Source organism: Corapipo altera, unplaced genomic scaffold (assembly GCF_003945725.1).
Source record: "Corapipo altera isolate COAL_440 unplaced genomic scaffold, ASM394572v1 55, whole genome shotgun sequence".
Taxonomy (NCBI): domain Eukaryota; kingdom Metazoa; phylum Chordata; class Aves; order Passeriformes; family Pipridae; genus Corapipo; species Corapipo altera.
Genome location: NW_020884882.1, coordinates 10,231,765 through 10,256,940, shown reverse-complemented (window position 1 = coordinate 10,256,940; position 25,176 = coordinate 10,231,765). Strand labels below are relative to the sequence as shown.

Sequence of the window (25,176 nt, the reverse complement as noted above, 5' to 3'; positions counted from 1 at the left end):
CTCTTTATGATAAAAAGTCTCACAAAATATTTTAAAATGCCTTCAAATAAAATGCAATCAAAAAATCTTAGGTTTCAAACAAGAGATCAGGGCAAAAAAAATTACTTTGGCCAGGAAGAAAGTAGCTATGACATAGCAGGGAAACACAGCAAGCGTTGTTATTAGCACTGAGAAAAGCATGTTGTGCTTCCTGGTCTTAAAACATTTTTAAGTCTTTATCTACAGTGCTGAAATAGTAGGTGGTGCAAAGAATCTTATCTCCTGTCCTTCTCCATATATATATATATGGAGAAATGCGTATATATATATATATAAATAACGCATATATATATGTGAGAGCCACAGTTTGGAGGAAGCCTTCCAGTCAAGCTAACCACTGACTCGGGAACATCCAAGCTCCCTTGGGAACAGGTTGACCAGCAGCACAGTCCAAACCAGAGTCCATGTCCCTCTTCTCATCTCTGACTGAAGAGTGTTAGCACTGATTTCCAGCAGCATAGCTAAGACTGTAGAGGACTGAACTTCTCAAGTTGTGCTAATCAAGTGTTCTGGTTTGGTTCCTTAGCCATGACCACTGACAGTGAAGCCAGGCCATACAAAAGACAGCAGGAACATTAGGTCCCTCTGCATGGCAGTGATAAACCTTACCTTGAACTGCTTTTCTAGTCGTGTCTTCCCTCCTATGCCAGGTATGAGGATGCTGTTAACATAACTATGCAGCTGGTTTGCAGACACTTCAGTCTCCTTCCCAAGGATGGCTTCCAACAAGGCATCATGAATAAAAATGTACTGCTCCTATAAAAATATCAGCATGTCAGGCAGGCATCTGGAATAACCTAAACAGCTGGTTTTAACTGAGGGGTAGAGCACACTAAAGGAAATGGTGTGCAAAACAAGTCACCCATGCAAATACCACCAAATCCAGAATAAACATCTATAAACATAGCACAGCTATGAATGAGTCTAAAGCAAAATCTGAAGTTTCTGGTTTAAAAAAAGAGACATTCTAGTGCAAAAAAATGCCAGTAATGCATTCAATTTTTACAGGGATGTAACTGGAAAAATGTATTTTCTTTATGATTACAACATAAAAATGAACATGACTTTAAATTCAACCCTACTGCAATTTTTACCTCTGTCTGGACGAGGTAGTTGCGCTGTGTCCTGATATGTTTCAGGAAACCCAGGACATTAACTGTGCTTTTGTCTTTTATTTGTTGCAGCATACTGTCTATCACAATGTAGGTACCAGTCCTGCCAACACCAGCACTACAGAAAACATAAGAGAAAGCCATGTAATACAGTTAGATGAAAACAAATGTAGACTTAAAACTAGAACAAAATTAAGCAAATATTGCTGTTCACAGACATTCATTTTCCTGCTGGCTTCAACCACTAAAGTTTCACAGCAAAATATTTTGGTTTCCTGGGAATATTACCAGGTATATATTTCCTCCCTTCTGTGGGTATTTCTGTGGTGCAGGATGAGGATGAACAAAACACAAGCCATCACACCTGTGCCAGCAGCGTCAGGATGGGGCTGCCATCATCCTGGACTTCACACTCTGGCTGTTCACACTTGGCTCCTGTCAACAACTGCTGCTGCTACTGGAGTTGGCTGGAAGAAGCCATATAGAGATCCACCCTATGCCAAGCTGCTGCTATCCTGGACTGTCAAGGTCACTCCAGGCCATGAAGAGTGAGGAGCATTCCAGCGGAACTGGAAATGCAAGTGGTACCAGCATTGAGGGAAGGCATGAGAAGGGGTTGATGCTTGCAGGACTCCTTTGCAAGGGAGGAGAGTGGTCCTGGGCTCAACAGAGAGGGGGGCTCTTCAGAAAGTCTCAGTTTCTGCTCAGGAAGGAGCTGTAACCTCCATCATCCTCTCCCCTTCGCTGTGGTGCTGTGCAGCCCCCTCACACACAGTGATGAAGACCACATCCCTGAACTAATTTATTGACTGATCTATTGTTTTGACTGCAAGTCTGGTGAGTGTGAGTGTGGTTCAATGGCAGTGCCATGCCTAGGTGTCCATGTGTTCATGTAGTTGGTTCCCAGTAGAGGTGATCCTGTCCTGTCCATGCCCTGAGAGGGCAGGCTACAAACCAGCTTCAACCAAGGAACTTCACAACCACAGCAGATTGGCAGCCCAGTATCATGCCTTAGCAAAACCCTGTGTCAATGGGGAAGCTTTTGCATTGGAGCTGTCTTAAGATGCAGGCAAAGCAAGGTCATGTACCTGCACCCCACGGGGCTGGCACATTCCTGCTGTGTTAGTAACTTATGGCGTTGCTGTTAGCTGGCATGAAGAGCACACAGTGTGCACTAGGTGTGCCTGCCTTGAGGTGTTCAGTCACAGCCATCATACCTGCAGTGCACCACCACTGGTCCCATGTCCGGGGTCCTGGCTGCAGAGGATCTCCTGACGAAGGTGAGCACGGGCAGCGCGTACTCGGGCACACCCATGTCGGGCCACTGCGTGTAGTGATACTGAATAACCGTTCTCTCGTTCTGCCGCCCCTTGGGGTTTCCCTTCTGACCCTGTGTGCCAAGTGTGCGCAGAGAGAAGGAGGAGATGAGGGAAAAGAAGCACAGAAATATGATCAGTCCTTCTGGCTTCCTCAGCTGAGAAAGTGGTGGACTCTGACAGAAGAAATCTTCTGCAGCTCTGCCTCCTGCTAGGTGGAGACAGAGTTCAAGGAAAAATACATATGGGAACAGGTAATAACAGCAATAACTGTGACACCAAAGCAGCAGTGAACTAGAGAAAAACAAATACAGGCTGAACCTTTCACCAGGATCCTTGTAATCCTGGTTTTGCTTACTTATTTCCCACCCACCTGCTCCTTCAAGTCGCCTAAGCAAACCCTGGGTTTTGCTCTGGTGTGCCTTGCATCCCACAGATGCCATAAGGCACCTGGATGAGAACTCACCTTTTTCATCTTCGTGTTCCTGACGGTGAAGCGGCGCAGGGTGTAGCAGGCGTGGACGTTTGTGCTCTTCAGCGTGACGATGATGTTGCCGTACTCCTCGCTGTTCTCTGTCGGCCAGTACTGATCACATTTCCTCTGAACAAAGACACAGTCGGGTGGGTTGGCTGAGGGTTTGAGCTGCTGCTTTGTGTTTGTGTTTAGAGCTTTTTTAAAAAAGTAAAATAATGGCGAGCTACGTACCCCTCTGTTATGTTCGTTATGTATTATGCATCAATATGTATCAACCCAAGCCATTTAAAAACAAATTCTGCCCAGGTGATTTAGGGAGGTGTTAAGGAGCAACTGCTAACAAACTAGAAAATCTCTTACTCTTCCTTTTTCAACAAGGTTTGTGATCATGACAATGATTCCAGTATTTTGTTCCCAAATCATCCTCCAGAAATCTTCAAAGGTAGACTTTAAAGGTCCCTGGGTAGCAATGTAGGCTTTTGCTTTGTTGTAACCCTTCAAAGAAAACCATAATGCCAAGTGAGATGAAAGCAATATCATGGCAGACGTATTAATATTTTAAAAGTAACAAAGAAAGGTGCTTTTCTTATTCACAATAGCAAGGAATTCATAGCAAAATTATCAGGTGAAGTTGGAAAACACAATCACTTCACAAATGGCAATACTTCCTCCTTGTGGAAGAATTCAATGGTAGAGAAGATAAAAACAATTAAAGCAACTTACATCGACATAATTAGCATTAATGTAGTCACTGTGCTTAGAATCTTTCCCCGGTAAAGGCCTTAGCTTCACCCTGCTGTGATCATCTGCAGGATAAAAAACAGAGCAGAGAAGCATTAGGGAAACACACTGCAGAACTGCAGGGAAACATCCCATTTCCTGGGTATTGAGGTAGCCCCTACTAATACACAGAAGAGATCGGCCTTGGACTGGAGTCAAGAGGGATATGGGAGCATCTGTTCTTGGTCACCTGCTCATGGTAGCAGGTCAACAGTCTTCACATCCTTAAAAGTACATGGTTCATGCTGGAACAGCTTCTCTTTAAAGAACACTGGAGCCTCAGGAGCACAACTCTAGGATCACCCACATCACACGGAGTAGTGTGGTTCAGAGAGCCAGGGCACCCCACAGAGCTGTAACACCGAGCAGAGACATCGGCGCGGCTCCGGCAGGCAAAGCTGCCTCTGCTTGGCTCATCCTCCTCCCTCAGTGCTGGGCTCAGACAGCTCTACTGGCTCTGGGAGATGAGTGAATGTCCTCACTTCTTCACCACCATCATCACACCACCAGGACAGATCTGAGGTCATGATCTGTAGCTCCTCTTTTTGTTTTGCCCAAACGATTGACTTCGTCTTAAAGCAGAAAGAAATCACAGTCCTTCTGCTCCTAGGCAGAGGCACTGGGCTGGGTGGTACTTCCCACTCATGCAGAGATGAGACACATCAGCCAACTTTAAGCATGAATATTGCGGTTTCAGTTCCCTTCCTTGAGGACCAGCAGAGAGAGACTTTCCTCCAGGGACAATCCAGAGGACTGGAGTGCCTGCTCCAATTCTCCTCCAATGGCACATCTCCATGCCTAGAGGGACCAGATATCCATGTCTAAAATGACAGCTGGGACAAGCTCAAGGAATGCCCTTGCCCAAGGCCACACAGCAAGCCTTTCACAGGTCTGGGAATTGATCCTCAGCCAGCACCTTGATTACTTATGAGAATCTGTTAGAGACATGTATTTCCTTCCTGTGCCATCAAAAACATTCGGGATTTATTGCAATGTTTATGAACATTGGGAACTTTCTACCAGTGGCTCTCCATTTCTGTTCTTAAACCACAGTGACTGCTGCATCTGCAATCCATGCCACATCAGAGAACAATAGGGAAAAAGTTACTGCATTTCCATCCCAGACATGCAATAATTTGCATTCTAGAGCAGAGCCCAGATTTGCAGTTCTCAGAGGGATACAGGCAAAGCCTGCTCTGTGCTACAAAGATCACTGTTTGTCCAAGTCCTACACACAGCTGAGGCAGTTTGAAATACAGCAGATACACTCTGCAAGATTTAGCACCTCTGGGATTGTAAGGTAATCCCAGGAATCATCAGTAAAACCTTCTGCTCCACCATGCACTTCCCTTAGGCCAGTTTTCAGGCATTAGCAGGCAGAAGAGCTCTGATCATCAACTGATCCCAGTTATTCCTCCACAAAATTTCATACCAAACTGCTACTTCTAAAACTATGAATGAAACTAAAACTTCTAAATAAAACTAAAACTTCTAAACTATGCCATGAAACTGCAAAACATTTCAAAACCAAAGATGGAGTGAAATCCTGGCTCCAGAGAAGTTATCAAAACATCCAAGGCCTTTAGTGGAGAAATGATCTCCCAGCCACACTTTCACATGTTTATTAATGACTGTGTAATAATGTAACCAGGAGCCACCTGCCTGTCCCAGTCACCACAGACACACTGTGAGAGTGTCTTTTTGGGTTGATTCATTGTGCTTAGGCCAGTGCTTACTTACAGGCCAGGATGTTGATGTATCTGTTCTTGTGCTTGTTGTCGGGGTGGTTGGAATGCTCTGCAGTGATGTTCATGTCGGCCGTACAGCGCTGCACCTCCTAGGCACATAAATTATTCAAATGGAAAATCTGGCAGTCCAAAAAAATTGAGCTGTCTTTTTTTATTTCTGCAACAGCTTACACAAACAACATTTAAAATATCAGTATCTTAACTGCTGGGTTAAACACAAAGCCTTTCAGCATTGTCCTGTTTACCATGGTTTGCTCACACTGAGCCCTGTGAGCTGTCCCTGGTGCACAATTATGCTCCTCCCCACAGACCTGGGGACAGATGCTCTTTGAGCATCTGAGGGCCGACTGTCCCCTCTGACAACCAGTCCACTGCCTCCTGCACTGCATCTCCTGCACCTCCCTTGGGGAGGGAAGAGAGGGTCCCTCAAAGGCAAGAGTGGCCAGTGCAGTGTAAGAAACTAAGCACAAAAAAACATTTCAACAGAAGACTTTTGACTGTTGGACAACTTATCTGCTCATAACCTCTCAAAACGGGGTTTCTGACATTTACGTTTGGTACTGACCTTTTATTAGTTCTCTGCAGAGAGATGCCTTTTGTAAAATATAAATAAAATAGATCTCTGAAGACAACAGCGAGTGCTTAAATATCACTGCTCGGACACTGATTAACTGCCCACAATATAGTGAAAATCATAAAAGGTTGTATCCATGTATATATACATTTACAAAGCAGAGAGCAGCCAGGCTTGCCAAGGTGTTTATGAAGCCAGAGATGAAGATTTCTGTCTGGTTGAGGCTGTAGGTTAGATACCTAATTCCCATCGATTTTTTTTAGTTCTCAACCCACCCCTTACTGTGTTCAACAACAGATACAGGGCTATTGAAATGGGGCAATGGAGGGTCTTTTCTCTGACCTTAGAGAGAAGTAGCCATTCCCTTTGGCCAGACCATCCTAGAGAGTTACACACTTCAGAGACTGTCTCATAAACTGAATCACTCGCGTGATTCCATCTCCAAGATACCTTTTTTTGGTATCAATTTAACCACAATCTTCCTGAAAAAGTGAACCCTCTTTTTATCACTAGCATAAATATTCTTCATGTAAAGACACCTTTTTTTGGGGAAAAAAAAATAAATCAATATTTGGAGTTTACAAAGTTGTGGAAGAAAATATATTTATTCAAATCTTTTGTGAGTCCCAGAAATTGCACCAAACAGAACCAATTTCCCCTAAGGATATGTGAGGAAGTGTCAAATCACTTTGTACTTCAGACTTTAAAAATAACAGCACAGAACCTGAGAGGGAAAGTCATTAGGAGCTCACAGCTGCTACAAAGATCATGAGCTAAGTGACAAAGAAAAATTATCACGAGAAACACTATACAAATTGCAGATGTAAGAGTTCAGCATTATGCAGACATTTCACAAAGGATTTGTATAGGAATTTTGATATCTTCCCCAACATTTACATTTTAAAAGTGCAAAGTATACTAAAACCTTGAACATTTTATAGCTTTTATATCCATGTGACACTCACAAATAACAATTGCTTCTCTCTGTCTTCCCCAGCCCTCCGTAGGGAGAAACATACTGTGCTCAAGGAGATAAGCTGAGCAAAGACAATAGGAATCAAGCAAAACTCTCAGCTGGCCCTAATAGAATTTTCATAGTTCCATTTCTATCACAAATAAAAAAACCCCATATTAAAGTGTGTGCTTCCCCTAATTCTGTCTGTCAGCTCCAGTAAGAAAGGGACTTCTGATTACACAATGGGCAGGATCAGTTCAGCCTAGGACATAATTGGAAAAGCAGCAATATTTACATGTTAGGTTGATTTTATGTAATTTTGTTTTGCCTATTTTTGCATTTAGAAATCATACATCACTGCTGTACTATTACAGGTCGCTCCTAAAAAATACCCTCCCTGCTTCTGAAAAACCTCACGTCACACCCTACATCCCTGTATCACTACAAAATTCTTTTTAGGAGTTATTTGCATTGAAAAATTTATGCCAAATGCTGTAGAATTTAATATAGATTAATCCAATAAGGTTCTGTGGAGAATACTCTGAAAAGTTATAGAATTTAATAGGGAATTACCTCCCTGCTAAAGAATTTTTTCTGACAGTTTAAATACTACATAGTAAATGTATCATTTTCTATTAAATTCTATAGGATTTTTCCATAAGGGAATTGTTGGTGAGGTTAATCATTTTAATTAACCTTTTTATGTTGATAGTGACTGTTTCCTCAACTGTACATGTTCCCAGCTGGCCAATATAAAGTTAATAGAACAGGAAGATTAAGCTAAGACGGTGAAAAACACAGCAATGGAAAAGGAGGTCTGACTCTGTGAGAGCTGATGATCTGAAAACAGCTTTTCCTAACGCACAGCATTCTAAATGGCTTTTAATACTCTGGGAAGCTGCTGTAATGGTGGATTTCTATGTCTGCACACTGCAAAAGCACAGCGAAAGGAGACTGTTGAAGAAAAGCTTCCCCCTTGCCAATACGCCTCCACTATTTTTGTCTCTTTTTAAAAGTCTTCAGCCCTCCCCTCCAGTCCAGGGCACAGCCAAGGCTCTGGGACATTGCAGCAGTCCAGAAGGGGTCTGAGGACATCCTTCAGCTCCACGCTGGCCACTGACAGTGTTTGGCTGTGCGGGATGGAGAGACCGGGTTGAGAGCAGAGTGTGGCTCTCCGTGCTCTCCTACTCTCCTGGGTTCATCTCTCCAAATTATAACCACAAATTACTAAACCACAGCTCCTCCCACCAGACAGTAAGGTACAAGTTAACATTCCTCTGTTATTAAAGCCGAGCTGGTTGCCTTTCATCAATGCACAAAATGCTGCAAGAAGACAAGACTAGTTGTTGCCTGTTATCTGTGCTTCTGTTCAGAGTATTATTTGCCTCTTGGCAGAAGAAGACAGCCTGGTGCTAATAAATAACACCTTGGAGAAAGTCCCCAAAAGTCATCAACTTAATTTTGCCATTTTTCCACATTTATGTATATCACATATTTACTTTCCCAGAATTTTCTATGGCTTATACAATGAACACCATAGGATTTCTAAATCTTACTGCCTACTGAGTCCTTCATTTGCACTTAAAACATCACCATGATTTCATTATTATTACCACCTACCTTTACAGGCAGGTCACTAGGCTGATCCCAGGCTGCTCACTGCAGCCAAAACAAATTCCTCTCACAATTAGCACCAAACTGCTACTGGCACCCTGGAGTAGGACAGATAGTGTCCATATCACCACATCCATAATTCATCCATAAACTTTTCAGCTCTACAGTATTTCCTTTGGCTTTCCTTAATCCTGCTTGGTCTCTTATACTGATCTTAACGGCAGCTGGCTTGCACACTGCTGCTTCTCATGTTTAACTTTGCAGAACACATTACTGTCCCAGGATGAATGAATACAGGCTCTTATTCTGTCCTTTCAACTTATCATTGACAACCCAAGAAACCAAAGTACATGGTTTCAATTGACCGTTAGTTACTGTAAAAAGTGTTCTAGTCTATGCTATTATGGCTAATTTACCTTTTAATTATATTGTCCATGCTAATGCTAATTGGAATTTGATACACCCAGGTTTAACGACCCATTTTAATTGCCTTTCTGAAACAAGTTACAGATTAGTTTCTTCTAAACTTCAAAGAATTTCCATTTAAGTGTAAAATCAAACTGCTCCAGTGTCTTGCTGGCAATATAAGGTTCTGAGCAAGAATTTTTGCTACAGTGACTGAGCAGGAACTCGGTCTCTTGATTCGGCCTTACGCAACGCTGCTGTTGTTTCCCATTACTTCAGGCTGATGTCCTGGCAGGGGCTGAACTGTGAAAGCCTATGAATAGCAATGAGGAGGAATCACGAACAAAGAAAGGATCCTAATCTGAGGGACTAAATCAGAGAAGATCCACAGCTCTGCTTTGATATTAATGTGATATTTTTCAGCATGAAAGCGGCTAGTTCATCCACCTCTAAAATCAGTTTTGATCTATTATTTTAATCCCAAATTACAGGAATTCTGTGGTAGTGCTCTTGCTGTTTGTTTTATCACAGCAAACATTAAGACAGCATACCAACAGAGACTGCAGATAGTATTTGAAGATATCTCACAGGAACAGTGTAGATTTCTGCGATAATTTAGCACTAGTATAAACTCTCTGACAGCACTCAAGAGAGAGGTGAGCTGGGGACAGCCTAGAAAGAAGGTGAAAATAAACAAACCAAAAGGACTCAGCACAGGAATAACATAAAGAGATAGCTTAAAATTCCTGTAAATGCATAAAAGAGGAGAGGACAGTGGAGGACTGTTTGCTTCTGGTATCCTGCCCTTCATTAGGCAGGGAAGTGCCAGAGTCTGACCAAAACCTTGCATTGCCCATGCAATGGCTCCTAAAACAGGACTTCCAGGTAGAAACCTTGGGAATGGCTGTGGTACTGTGATTAGTAACAGAAAGCCCGGATATCTTGACTTCTTTTATTGCTTCTCTTCAACTTTATCTCTTAATTCACAATGCCCATTTTTGAGGGCAGGTGAAGCAATGAGACAAGAATTGAGAACTCCAGGAAAGCCCTATTCTGCAGCAATCCTTCCTCCTCCAGCTTCACAGTGCTGCTTCCCTCTGGTTTCAGTACAGCAACGTACAGGCTGAGAACACCTTCAATTAGGGCAATTTTGGGCCAGGGTTATAAACCATTCCCAATGCAGTATTGCCTGCTAGCAGCATGCTTTTGAAATGGCATCCTTCTACTGCCAAATTCCTTGGTGTAGATGCAGCTGGAAGCATATGTCTGGTGTGAGCTGTGTCTAATCTGTAAGGGATGTCAGTATTACTACACGGGGTTTTTAGTGTCTCAAGAAATGTGCAAAGTGCAGCGTTATCTGCCTTCAATGCAGCCCTTTGCTAGAAAATAACATTCTGAGGTCACCGGTTAAAAAGAGCCAGTGACCCTTGTCCTGACCAGCAGCAACCATGAGAATAACTGCTAGCAAATCCCTGCCACATTGCTGAAAATACAGATTTATGTTATTTTCTTACATTTCAGGACATTTAGAAGAAGGTGTCGCTGGAGTATAAAGATATTTTCAATTTATGTGATGAGGGAGCTAGACAGCCTGCCTCCAAGTTCAGTGAGCCTGTTCAGACTCCAAATTGGCAATGAATCATTACACTCACACGGCCACGGGCAGGAGAGGTCTGTGGAGATTGCATTCACCCACTCTAATCGCTCCTGCAGCAGCACTGACTGACCCGCCCCAGAATTACGGAGGAGGGAAATAAAATTGTCTGATCTCAAAAATCCAAATACTGCATTAGACTGTAAAAACTCACAGTTAGTTTTGGGGATGGAAGGTGATTTCTTGGCTTAGTGTTCCTTTCTTAGAGCAAGAGGACATGATTACTCAAAAAAACTTAACTGTGTTATTGCAGTAACCGGCCAGGGGGAGGGAATGAAAAGCTTTACTGTGGGAGGCTGCACTTCACACTGTTTTTAATACAGGAATTTGGAGGGCACATGTCCTATATAGTCAGGCTATCAGTGGAATTGAGGATGACAAATGTGAAATCAGTTCTTAAAATGAGATCTGGAAGAGGTTTCAAGCGCTGCAGCCCACTACATCTGATTCTCTGTGGGACAAACTGCTAGACACTGTAATAGAAGCCAGCAGAGCTAGTGAACACCTCTAATACACTGGGGAGAGGTCCCTGAAAAAGTCTATAGACCATCTAGCAGAGAGTAGCACATCAATTTTCAAAATGTGTGAAAGGGCCCCTCAGAAAATATTACTTAAAAAACTGATCTGTCTTGGCGCAAAAAGAAAACTCGCCTTGTGCACTAACAGGTGAGAGGTGGGTCTCACCTATCCAGGAATTTTCAGTGTTCAGCTTTCACTGGTGGGACCTTATGGGACCTAATCTATTCATAAATGGGCTGCAGAGGAGACAAAGTGTGTTTACAATACAAAATTATTCAGGGTAATTAGAACAAAAGCTGTTTGTGAAGGGAAGCAGAACCATCTCCCAACACTGAGTGGCCGAGTGATAAAATGGCAACTGCAATCCAGTGTTGACAAATGCAAAGTGTACTTGGGAAAAACAACCCCAACTAACTACACATACTGACAGGTTCCCAATTTGCTATTGCCATTCAGTGATGAGACCTTGGGGTCACAGCCGATGGTTTTCTGGAGGTGCCAGCTGAGTGCTCAGTAGTTGTTAAAAGCAAACAGTATGTTAGGAGGAAGGAAAGTAATGGAAAACCAAATGGAAAACATCACTGTGTTCCTGCAGAACTCAGCAGTAAAGTGACTCATTACATACTGTGCACAGTTTTGGTCTTTCTGTCTTGAAAAGGATACGGTAAAGGAAGAAAAAAAGGCACAGAGGGAACAAGTCGTCACAAGTCTGGAATGGCTTCCTCCAGCAAACCAAGTGAATAGTTCAGACTTCTTCAGATTTGAAAATGGATTATTAAGGGGGAATATGGAGGTGGACAGAGTCATGTGAGGCATTTAAGTAAACAGGGATGTACTTTGTAATGCAAAAACTAGAAAGCATCAAGAGAAGTTATTAGGGATGAGGTAAAAGCAAAAGGAAGTCTGTTCTTGCGGAACAAATTGTAGAATTCATTGCCATGGGACACTTTGGACACCAGAAGCCTAAAAGGGTTCAAGAGGCAATTAGAAATTTATGGAAGAAAGGTCTATCAAAGACTGTTAAACGTAACGATGCCAAGAAAATCTCTGGCTAGACAAGGAGTAGATATAATCTCTGGCTCAGGAAGCTACCTGAGTAAAAAACCTTCCCTGAACTTTTTTCACTCTAGTACTGAACAAATTCCAAGGCTGAATACAAAGAGCTATGTCAGAGACCAGCACTGGTGGTGCAGGATCATGGACTTTATTTAAAAAAGCTATTTGTTGTTCAGCATTAAATTGGGTCCTATATTTCTAATTTATATCAAAAATTGAAAATTCACGGGACTCAAAGGAAATCTTAACAATACTGTATATACAAGAAATCCCAGCTATCACCAGACAATAAAGCTGGCTACTTGCACTATGATTACCCAAAGGGAATAAGGATTCATTTTAGATGTACTTTCCAAGGAAAGATTTGTGAGTTCAAAGTCCTTTTTTCCTCTGCACATAAAACGCTTCCTAAGCACATTCACAAAATATTTAGCTGTAATTACACCTCAATTTAAGAGGAGGAGGGAGTATTCACACAATTTACTTTCAAAGGAATCTTCTTCATGTAAAACCCAACTCAATATAGCCCACAGCACACTGCCAAAAACACAGGAAGATACACCAAAATCTAGCAACAAACAAATGGAGGATGTTCACCCTCCCCATCGGCAGAGTATGTTTGTGCCTAGCTTAGTCTTTTCCTTTTGCAGCTTCTACCTTAAACCTCCTCTCATGGAAATTTCTGAAGAGATTTTTGATCCTTTTTTCCTTTAACAAAAATCTCATGCACTGCCTGCCTTTGGGGAGATTTATTTATTTTGTAATATTGATCACATTTTTTCAGCATCTCCTTGCCATCCTCTTCTCTCTTCCTTTTAGATGTAAAAAGTAGATTTTTTTGTAAAAAGCCTGTATGACTGCAGAATCCACTGCCTCTTTTCAGAAGTTCCCCAGGCATGAAGGCATGATATGGCTGTGGTACTTTCCATGCAAGGCTAGCAGTCCTGTAACAATGGATTTCCTATTTCATCTGGAATCTTATTGTTTCTCCACAAAACATTAGCTAAGTCCTCACTGTAGCTGGCAGATACAACTCCAGCACATGGACCAAGGCTGTATGTGAGAAGTTACAACCCCAGCCACTTCAGCAGCTGCTGTGTAAACGTGACCTTGGGCTCTGCCAGCCCTCAGCCACTCTCAAAACTGGGATTCTGATCTCTGAGTCAGGCTGGGCACTTGAGAAACATTTTACCTACAGGCTCTGTGAGAAATCCAGCGTTTCAAATCAGACTCATGAGGCATCAGCAGGGCAGAACATCAGCAGTGAAGGGGAGCTGGACGGTTTATCTCATTCAGAGGTCGTCTTGTTCCTATTCCTCCTTACTCTAGGAGGAGATTTCATTTACTCTTTAGGAAGCCGAGATCTCAACTAGGGAGAAATACATCTAGAGTAGCTATACTGACTTCAAAGCAGATGCTCCAAGTTTTAAGCCAGCACGGAGAATAGAATTTGGCGCACGCAGTGCAGTCGGAGGAGTTTAACTTCCCTTTGGAGGGGACCCTGTGCTCCCCAGAACAGGAGTAATTGGCCAAAGCTCTCCTCAACTGGCTGCCACAGCATAGCACTCGCAGCAGGGAACTCCAGGAGGAATGGAAAAGATAAGGCTATTAGAGCAGTGTTTTTCTTTGCTAAAACACTGGCGGAAGGTGTCCAACATTTGTTAATAGCAGTGATTTTGCGACAGCTGAAGCAAAGCCTGCTTAAAGCCAGACCAAGTTTACAGATGTGTTGCTGATTATTTTGAATAATTAAGTGGTGTAAAACCCAGCTGTGATGAATAGCACTGGGGTCGCAATTCATAAATAATTGAGAAGAGTGAGTCGCATTTGATCATCCTGATCAAATTCTGCTCTCTGGAGAATAAATGTTTGTCCTGAATACCATCAACATTGTTAAATGCCTCAATATTCCTGCTCAGCCATCCAACCAGCAGTCAATTGAACTAAATCACTTTAACACCTTACACATTTGCCTTCCTCATGAATACAAAATGTTTCTAACTTACACAACGTTTTTTGGGCATCAGACAAAGCAGCCACTCTTTATAGACAGTAACCAAACAGCAACAATAAACGTTTTAAATGATCCCATTAAAAACAATTCCTGCATACAGTCTTGTCTTTACACTGCAGTAAGCAAAGAAGCTATAGATATAAGGCCACCTATTTTGGTTCACTGACTTGTTTGTAAGCACAGCTGCCTCTCTGATTCACATGCAGCACGCAAACACAGCTCCTCTTCCTAGTGGGGAAGCCAGTAGAGCAGCTCCCTGTAATTTCCTGGGGCTCCTCCTGCTTCTCAGTACTTCCAAAAGTTCAGCAGTGACTGCAGTTAGACTGAGTGAAGGAAAAGTCTGACTCCACAGCCTGTCCTCATGCTGCTTGGTGTTTACCATGCTTGCATAATATGGGTTTGGTAACCGAGAGGTGGAAAACTACTTTCACTTCATTGGAACTGCCTTCAAATGATAGCATATTTATAGGTCAAAATCTGTCCTACACAGGCAAAAAGATGCAAATTTTAAAATAGTCACATTATGTAACTACCACCAACTAAATCCCAAATCCTTTCTCCTTGGTTTTACTGGAACCAAATAACCAACGACTTCAATAGCAAACTTCCCTGAATAGAGCATGAACAAGGATTCAAGGAACTGACCCACAGTTTGGGTTTTCATACAAGACCAAATTCTACAACTTTTACTCATTGTAAGCACTGTTTTACTACTTTTGGACTTTTCAGTGTGACTAAGAGGAACAAATTCTGGACCAAGAAGAGTAAAATAATCTGCATATTGTAAGAAAAACCTGGAATTAAAAACAACTGTTTGTATCTTTATGTTGTTTCTGGGGGCTTGCAGACAGCTTTTCCTATTTAATAAAAACTTCGGAGGATTCTCCCTTAAAGGCACCAAATCTGTGGTGGTTAGAAAGCACCTGAAAATGTCCAGTCCCACATTGCTCATAGCTGTTAGCAAATTGGTATTATCCTGTTTCTTCTGATGCATTCGAGCACTGCATTTACCTGACATGACAGCCCCACACAGATGTCGCAGGGTCCCCAATTATTAATACACAATTAACTTTAGGAAAACAACATTTTACTGGTGGATCATTAAATCGTACCTCAAAGTCTTCTGAGAACCCATGCTGGTTATTAGAATACAGCTCACTGATGTGTTTAACAAACTGCTTGACTGGAATTGCTTCCATATCATCTGTAGGAAAAAAACAGAGAGATATTCAGAGTTGCTCTTTGTCTCATACATAAAACTTCAGGGGAGGAAGTCTTCACTAGATAGTGCTCAGATCTGAGTTCCCAGGGGCAGAGCTGGTTCAGTATGCAGTAATAGAAATCTTGATGAATCTGGCCAATTTTGAGGTAAACATTTTATATTGTATTTCCAATTCTAAGCACCACAGTTACGAATACTGAGAGCCTGTTCCCTGGGATGTTAATTTACAAAGTCCAATTGAAGTTCAAGGATCATTTAGCTCTTCCTCACACTCTGAAGATGGCTGTGGATAGGAGGTAGAGGCCTCCTCTCTTTCCATATTGTGTAAAAAGAACAGAAGAGAACCAATTTATGAAAGCAGAATTGACAATTACTCTCAGTAAGTTTTTACCAGACTGAGCAGACACGCAAGCCTTTCTCACCAAAGTTATTGCCTTTTTCCCTTTTACACAATGATGTAGAATCCAATTGGACTTATCATGGAACCGCTTCTGAGCAAAAGAACAGGCAAACACAACAGCCACACTAATTTGAGTTCTCTCTCATGCCAGACACTATTCATAACACTAAATATGTATTCCACTGGACCATTTGTTCTTGCTCAGCACAGTGCAAATTCTACCCAATATACCAATAAATCACCCATAGACACTTTCTTAAAGAAGTCGAAAGCTTTAACTGAATTAAAGACAAAAAGACTGTTTCGAGCACCTGGGACCCTGGGCAGATTCTAATAAAGCTGAGGTATAGGATGGCTGCCTGACTTATCTATTTCTCTGTTTCACTCTCTCTCTCTCAAAAAAGGCCTAGATATTGTTACAACCACCACTGCAGTTGGTAGAAACACTGTGCTTGCCAAGATTCACCAGTTAATATTTTCAATCTGGCATTTAGAAAATGCAAATCGCTATACAACTGTGATTAGTTTCAGCATGTGAAATAATCTATTGCCTGATGGCTACTATTGTCTGATTGCATGATTTTATGGCAATACTCTCGTATTTATATATTCCATTTAATATTCTTCTGAAGATTGCATCCAGTTTATGTTTACTCCAAGTAATTCAGTGGCGTATTTTTGCTCTCATTTAGCAGCCATATGGTTTGGTGCTACAGCTGCATTATAATCTGGATTCTTTTCCTTTTAAACATCTACATTATGATAGAAAAAATCCAAATATTTCTACAGATACTTAGCAAAATTTAACGATAAATAAATAGATGTGACATTTACTGTATTCAGAGTGAAAGATCTTTGGCAGCTAAAACCTCTAAGCTGTCACATACGCTTTTCTTAGCAAAGGGTATGAAGATCTGTAAGTGTAAATGAGGTTCTAGTTTGGCAAGAATTTTATAGATCCCTGACAATCTGATTTCTTTCCAGCTGATGGCAGTTAATATTGACCATGTCATTACTTCTCTCCTTTATTTTATCAGGTAACACTCTAAGGTGACTTTTTGCATCTATTGACATTTTCAGATCTCAATCAGCTTTCTTCTATTTTATTTACAAGGGCCAATTGTTAAGGATATGTTTGCAATCTGGTCACCTCACAGTACAGTAATGCTACTTTAATTAACCACATGCTCGTTTACTGAATAATACAGAATTCAAAAGATTTGACAAGTGTATGCTTCTCTTAGCAAAAAGCTGCAGCCTGCAGAAATGCTGGCATTTAAAAATATTTAAGTGATAACATTTATTCTATCTAATATTGAGAATATCATCATCTCATAACAACATTTGTATTAATATTTTTGCAGCCAAGACACTTGAATTGAATGATCTATAGCAACAGAATTCAATAGCAAGAATCTGTAAAACTACTTCCTCTCCTGAAAAGTAACCCGTACATCCTACATTTCCTTGAAAATAGCTTGTGCTATGATAGCAATTTCATATAGTCTCACAAGAAAAGTTCCATAGTTATAATTTTTTTTTTTGCATAGTCTACCTCAACTGAGACCAACCGAGATCAAGGATTCACTGCAGAAGACCAGTGTGTCCAATTTAGTTTTGCAGAAGGCAGAATTTAATTTTAATTGTGATCTGTGAGCCAAAAAATACATTAGAGATAACGTGCTCTCCAGTCCATTGAATTCCCACCAATTTCAAGGATGGGTCTGCACCAGAGATCCATGGCAAAGTATGGTTAGTTTTCTTTTTATCATTGTCACTGCATGGTGGCAGTGTGTCTCCACCTTTACAGCCACTGCTACTTCACTTTCACTTCTTTAGCATTTCTTCTCCCTTTTTCTTCTGCATTTTCATTCCTATTCTGTCCAGGAGCCTTAACTCAAATACAGTTTCCACCCTATTTGATAACATGGGCAACAATTACATGTTAAATAAACTAAATAGGAAATACTGTTGACGTATGAGCTCACTGGGTGAGGGGGAAATGGAAGTTGCCCATAAACTCAGGAAAACCATGTTGCAGCAAACGTAATTATTACATATTAGGAAGATAAAAATCAGAACCATGAATGTTAGAAACTCAAAAAATTTACAGTTTCCAGTTTTCAAACTGGTGGGATAACATAGTCCTATGGACTGTGACTGGGACAGGCACAGCCCTGAGGGGATGGGCAAGGTGGTAGGACAAGAAAGCAGTTGCAAATGAGATACAGCCTTTTACATTAACCAACAGAACAGGAGAGTGTTAAAGTAATTTGGGCCTGCATTTTCCTATTCACAACATCCAACTCCAAACTCCCACCCAGAAACACAAATTACTTTAGCTGGCTCCATGCATGCTTAGCCATAGGCAACTTGCCAGATCTCTGGTAAAATATGTGCTAACATCCTCAGCACTCTGCAATGGTGTCTGCTCTGATTGTATCTGAAGATGGCTGTGACCTTCTCCAAGAAAACCAAGAGATGTAGCCAGATGCACAGAATCTGCTTTTCCTTGCACTATCGTCAGCCCAAAGGCTTTGGTTAAGCCTTCTTTCCATCTTAAAGTAAACAGACTTCAATGACTATAATTCTTTTAGTCGATTGAAGAGATTAATAGAATCCTATAAAGGCTAATTAGCAGCTCCCCGTAGTTCTGCCCATATTCCCTTTTGCACCATATACTTTTTTTCCAGAAAGAAGATGGAGTGACATTTGATATTGTCAGTGTGATCCTTACATTCTGCAAGACCTACACATTGTTCAAAGTGAAGAGGGAGATGTTTTAATAACATACCTTCACCTCTAACACTGCAGATATAATTAGAGTTCTGTCTAGCTTGGGTTTAGCCATCTGTTTTATCAGTGTCAATAAAGTGATTCTGGATTTACTTCCCTATGAAATATGAGCTGAATCTGGCACCATTAAAATGTGCTAACCCTTTGTGTTAAACAGAGAAAGAATTATTCTTAGATGGACAGGGACAAAGAGCTCCAGAACTGCATATGTATTTATCATTATTATAAACGACATGAATTTTAGTAATATTTATATAATCAGATACTACTGAAACTGATAGGTGGGGGGGTATGTTTAATTATTGTGCTAGATATTTAACATGGTGGTGGAGTTCCCATCTTCACTTGCTGGTCCAAGACAAGTACCTGAGAGGAGTGTCAAATAAAATCAAAGGGTATCACAGTGCAGCTCATTCCTTGCCACAAAGAGACAATGCCAGGAAGAAAGTCATGTTTGTTTAAAAAAATGATATGTAGAGGAAGACCTTCACTAGTACTTTCTTTTTTAAGAAATGGCAATTGCCAATGCAGAATACTTAGTACATTCCCTCATAAGACAGCCACCTTCAAAAGAAGCCTGAAGTGTATAAAAGCAATAAAGTTCGAACAGGGTTACATTTTAAGTTCGGATAATTAGTAATCCTACCAGGAAGGATTTTCCCATAGCTCCCACTTAATAGGCTGCCTTTGTAATGTTAAAGCAATAGGGGCCAATTTCAAAAGAAAAATAGGATATCCTATCAGAAATGACATTTCCACATAATAGGGCCTCAGATTCATTTTGATTCATTTATAGCCTGAGAGCTCACCGGATAGTTTAGTGGCATTGTATTGGAATAGATGAGTTTGGGTCAGGAATTAATCCAAAAGGTCAAACCCAAAGTGCTTCCTCATATTACCTTCGTTTAGTTTGGAGTTTTGGTGTTTCTGAACACCCGATGTCTGACACATATGGTAAAATCTTGGTAAGAAAATTCTCCATGCCTTTCATTCTGCTTGTAAATGCTTTCTGTTTTTTAGCAATTGTCTTACTCAGTCTACTAAATCCAATATAATCCTTGCCTCTTACACCTTATTCTTAATGTGAAATGCATGATTTTGTTGGTTTGTTAGTTGCTGCACTTAGTCTCTCATTTACAAAGCCACCTGGATTCATGTGCCATAGCTGCCACGTGCCTTGGCCCATCTGCTCCAACAGCAGCCACTTACTGCACTGCTCAGCAGCCCTGTGCCACCCCTGCATCTCAGCAGCACTTCCATCAATTCTCAGCATGTTCTTCACAGCTGGCTTCAGCCAGAGGATGAGGGGATTCTCCCACTCCCCTCTCTCTGCCCTGCAGGGCTGAGCAGTGAACTGGATCGGCCTGCTGATCTGGCTGATGACTATAAGAAAGGATTAATTCATTTGTGGGGAAGGAGAAGAAGGATTAGTTGTCAGTGGGGTAGATGAGTTGATCCTACTCATTAGGATGAAGAATAGTGAAGTGATAGGGAAACTGCCCTTTCTGAAGGCAGCACAAACCTAACTTGGCTTATGATGATCATGAGACCAGTGACATTGTTAGCGACATTAATCCTGGAGAATCCACTTCCAACAGCATGTCTTTGCAGTTCTCATTTTCTGCAAAAAAGTTTTCCCAAAATATCTACTGAAAGAATTGTAGCAGGACTGGATTTGACCTTTTAACTCACTGAAATATAACACATCTGAAAAATGCTTTCCTCTATCCATAGCAAACAAGCACCTTTCTGTTCCCAGTAGCACTCAATCCTGGGATGTCAATCTTTCACCCTCTTACCCTCCACTGCTGGAGAGAACATGGAATGCAATCACTGGATTTTTAAAAAGATATTTGCTTATTGCTGAACACCTTCCGTGAGGTTCATGGGTTGTACCTTTTTACACAGAGGCATGGAAAAATTCTGCAAGCAGCTGAAATACCTGACGTCAATATTTAGGCTACATATTACTTAAAACTGAGTTTAGGAGCCATTCCATAAGCTACAATAGCCAGAGTGAAGGCTGCAGAGCTATGGCAGAAGTACCCATGTGGAGTGTGATTCCAACAGATTCACTTCCACAATGAGCAATGGGGCACTCGTAGCTCAGATTTAAACAGGGTTCTGTGCAGCTGCACCACATAATATGAGTGCACACAACACATGGTACCACTTGGGGATGTAAAGCTCAAATTCGCCTGTATTTGGTCTGTCTCTAGCAGAGTGGTTGATCATAAAGAACACTGAAAGGATTAATAGCACATCCTTGGGCAAAATTCTGCCCCAGCAGAGGTTATTGAAAAATGCTTATCAATTCCACTAAGGTCACGTGTCCACCTCTAGAGAGAAGTTTAGACAAAACCACATAAACCTACAGACTGAGTATACACTCCAAAGTGCACATGAGGACCAGAAACATCCCATGTTGATCAAATTTTGGCACTGACTGAATTTGAAATGTCTGAACAGGCATCTCCATAGCCAGATCCTGCCCTAACTCACAGGAATACCGGACTCCACGAGTAATTCCACACGTAAAACAGGGCGGTGCCCAGCTTTCTTCAAACTATTCTAGATTTAATGCATTTAAATTATACACATTTATATTGCCAGAGCCTTTAATTCTGCAGTATACTGGCCTTCCTTGCATAACTATTTAACATAAGAATGCAACTGAAGCCATTGTATTTAATTTGGAATAATTAATCTTTCTGACTGATCACATTGTTTGCTGTATAAAAAATGGCCAGAAATATGAGAACAGATTTGTTTGTATAACATGAGTATCAATTAATTTATGATAAAGTCATTAAAAAAACCTTACTATGGAGAAGGTGTCTGCTTTCTGTGGAGATCATATCTCCACAAATACTAAAAAGGCAATACAGTAGGTTTCATTCTAGGAGATCGAACTATCTACTGAAGATCTCTAAGGCACTGGCATCCTCCTGAAGTCACTGACCTCAATAATTAAGACAAATTATAAATTAAAATAAATTAAGATGAATAAGAGATCATTAAGAGTTGATTACTGGGGGCACTATTCCTCATTAATGCTCACATTTTTGTAATCATTTGTTTATGAAGTACTGTTTTTAATAAAAAACACCTTTCAAAGTGAAAAGGCATAGAAAACACTTTGAACACATTTGAAAGTCATGGAAAGATGGGCATATTGAAAGAAAAACAGGTGCCCTTTCAGCAAGATAATTGCTATCTATTTGTTATAATCAAGTCAAATGAACACAAGGGCAGGTTTCTGATAAAGGGGCGACACATGAAAAAGCAGAATATGAAAAATCACCTGTGTAATTCTGTAGCTACATTCATCTCTCTTGCTTCAAGACTTAATCTACTACAATGCTATTAGCCATGTGTCAGTCAGGAATATAAAGATGTTAATGATAAAATTTTATATGTGTCAAAATAAAAGCTCAGTTTAAATCTGCTTGCACAAATCTTAGATTAGGTTATCATTAATTATAAATGTAATAGCAATACACTTCTTCCCTTTAAGCAAAAAACCAATTTCACTCCAAGAGAATGAAATAATGTGAATTTTCCCTTAGCACAGACATTAAACACGATCTTATTTGGTACTGTCTGCTAAGGAACACAATTTTAATCTCACAGATTTCCATCCACAGGTTCCAGTCATGCCATCAATTACACACACCCTTTACATCTGAGTACATGGATGTTCAACTTCAGTGCTCTGTCCCCCAGCTCTCAGAAAAGGATCTATCCACATTTCACATGGCCACCACAAAAACACGTTCTTTTGTGATGCCTCAATTGAAAGCACCATGATTAGATATCATATCATAAATTCTTCAGTGTACTGTAGGAGCAGGGTTGGTAGCAGAGCAAAAGGAAGGTGGATGTTCCCTAAAATACCTTGATACTTTCTTGGCTTCAGAGGATGTCTGTGTTTGCAATATTGCATTCATGAATTTAATTGAAGCTGAAGATGGGTACAATTCACAATATGGTGCTGGAACATAAATCCGCAGGGAGCAGAAAGCAGAAATAAAGTCTTAAACAGCTGAAGAGCACTACCTCTGTGCTCAGTGAAGAGCTTCATGCCCTTGAGAAATAAGTCCTCAGCTGCAGTCAGTGCTGCTCCCTGTACCTCGCCAGTCTGTAGCAAGGCTCACTGTGCTCATTGCACTGTCACTGTCATAGCCACAGGCATGTCCTGCTCTCTGCTCTTTAGCTCTGGGGATGCAACTTAAGAAAGCCATATCTTAGCAGAAAACAGTAAGATGCCAAGCCTGTGTTGGGAACCCGCAGCTTCCTTGTCAAATGAGATATCTCATTACTGTCTCTCAACAGAAACAGTTTGTCACAGGGTGGATGCTACCAGAACATATCAGAAGTGCAGGGGCTGAGCCTGTAAAAAACACATCAAGTTTGACCACTGACATTTGTCAGGAAAGGTTCAAGGCAACCACAGTTATTGAAGAGCTAAGAATCAATAACATGGACTCAGGATGGGACTCCTTCTTGCAGCCATGGGAAGACAGAGGGAAACAAAGGAGGGTCATGGCTGCACTGGCTTTCACACCCTCACTTGACTGCATGAGATGGTCAAAACACCTTAACACTGCAATGAAATTGGCTACTACACTATTTCCTAGGCTCGTGCACCCCCAACTGAGACATTCTTGAAGAAGCATGAGAGAGTTTCTCCATCAGATTCTCCCAGTATTTATTTTAAAAATATTATTAATAAACTCCAGGACTAGTTAAAAGATTAATTTATTGCCATTTAAACCTAAAACTGAATGCACTTGTGATCCAAGAACTGGGAAATGTTCCTTAGTCTTGTAGTCTAGACATAGCTGAAATGATTGGAATCACTTCTGAGAAATTTTACTTATACTAAAAATATAAGATGTGAAAGACTTTGGAAAAATATGCTAAATGAATCAGCTGCATTGGCCAGCTGTTGTGTTTTCCATGGTCCATGTTTCTCTGGATTGTGGCCACAACTACACTGAGTTTTGACCTTTGCCATTGGGTCAAGTCTCAACTCTCTCTGTACTGATCTCACAAGTCCTATTGACATCAGTGCCACAGCATCCACTGTGCCCATGGGCTGGGCAAGGAACCAGTAAAACCACAGCAAAAGGAAGAATAATGCTTCTTCTAGGAGCAGGAAAACTCTGAGACAAAGGAGAGGAGGAAGGCAGAAGTGGAATTTGTGCTTGTTCCACTGTTGGGTATCATCTAAGTTGCACAGAGGTGCATGTCTGCGCCGCTGTCATGGAGCAGGTCTTGCAATGACAAGAAAGGAAAACTGCTGAAGGATGTGTTTTGGTTTTCAGTGTTGCAACACAGGTCTTGCTACACAGGTCTCAGCTATGATGCTGCTGTTGTTGTTACTTATCTAAGTCTACTGGAAAGGGTCAAGTCCAGAAAGATCCAGAAAATCAGTCCCAGCAATGGAAAAGACTGAACAAAGAGAAGCAGGGGCAGGTTTGCCGACAGATCTTTCCAAGACCAAATGTTTTAGTGAAGAGATCCAGGCAAAGATGATGTAGATGTGGCGAAAATTAACTGAGGCATGGAGGCTAAGAGAGAAGATATGGAGAAATAACTTTGTTGGGCTTAATGGCAGGGGAGTTTTCAGAAATCTGCCATTGATTACAGATGCATTACTGTCAGGTGTGAGGCTTATGCGAGTTGAGATTTATATCTCAGATGTAATATCCAGTGGGTGGCTCAGTTAATGATGATAACTCCTTTGTCCTGTGCTTCTCTAGATCAAGCAGTGCAGATAATTATGAATAATGATAATGATTTGGATCTCAGAGAGAATTTGCACAGATAGGCACACACCTATGGGTGATGTGGCTTCATGCACAATAATTAAGCACATATGCCAAGGGAAGTGAAATAGAAAATGGGTAAAATCATTCCTTTGGGAGAAGGCTTTTTTTTTAGATTTTGCACCTGAAAAGTTGTACTGTGTGCATATGTCAGGTAGCTGGCAGATTGATTTAGAGTTCACAGACCTGAGAAAACAGAGGGTTTGCATAAACAAGAGCAGGACGGGGTGCAGAAATAAACACAAACGCTACCTCTGATCATGCCAACATGTCATGGAGCAGAGTGCTGGAACGCAGAGACACCAGTGCTGCCTCTGAAACCTCTTGAGCTGCGTCAGGATGTCGCTGTGCCTGGCTCCCAAACACCTGGCAGAGCCACCCCACACCTGGGCCAGGACCAGCCAACCCAAACCCACTCAGTTTCCTCTGCCTGGCAGCTCCCTGCATGCTCTAGATGGGCCTTGGCAAATGTGTTGAACATCTTCAGCCACACTGCTCTAAACTGCCATCAGTGTGGCTGCTTGCTCATACTCGAGAGTGGAGGTTGGTCCACTGAACTGTAGGAGGCAGAGGCACGTTCCCACAGGGGTCTAGTCAAATTTCTCACGTAAGGATGGGGTTTCACGAGCTAACAGAGCTACTTTCAAAAACCTTGTTTCTGTG

At 41.4% G+C, this 25,176-nt stretch overlaps 1 protein-coding gene across 1 annotated transcript in view; it reads right to left on the bottom strand.

The window, feature by feature from the left end:
• PTPRG (protein tyrosine phosphatase, receptor type G) overlaps window positions 1-25,176 on the bottom strand; it is a 386,788-nt gene that overhangs the window by 13,715 nt on the left and 347,897 nt on the right. Inside the window, exons 17-24 of the mRNA XM_027640323.1 lie at window positions 15,374-15,465; window positions 5,463-5,559; window positions 3,666-3,748; window positions 3,303-3,437; window positions 2,934-3,068; window positions 2,369-2,541; window positions 1,134-1,269; window positions 649-795 (exon numbers count right to left, since the gene is read on the bottom strand). Coding sequence (XP_027496124.1) covers window positions 649-795; window positions 1,134-1,269; window positions 2,369-2,541; window positions 2,934-3,068; window positions 3,303-3,437; window positions 3,666-3,748; window positions 5,463-5,559; window positions 15,374-15,465 — 998 coding nt within the window. The remainder of the gene's footprint in view (window positions 1-648; window positions 796-1,133; window positions 1,270-2,368; window positions 2,542-2,933; window positions 3,069-3,302; window positions 3,438-3,665; window positions 3,749-5,462; window positions 5,560-15,373; window positions 15,466-25,176) is intronic.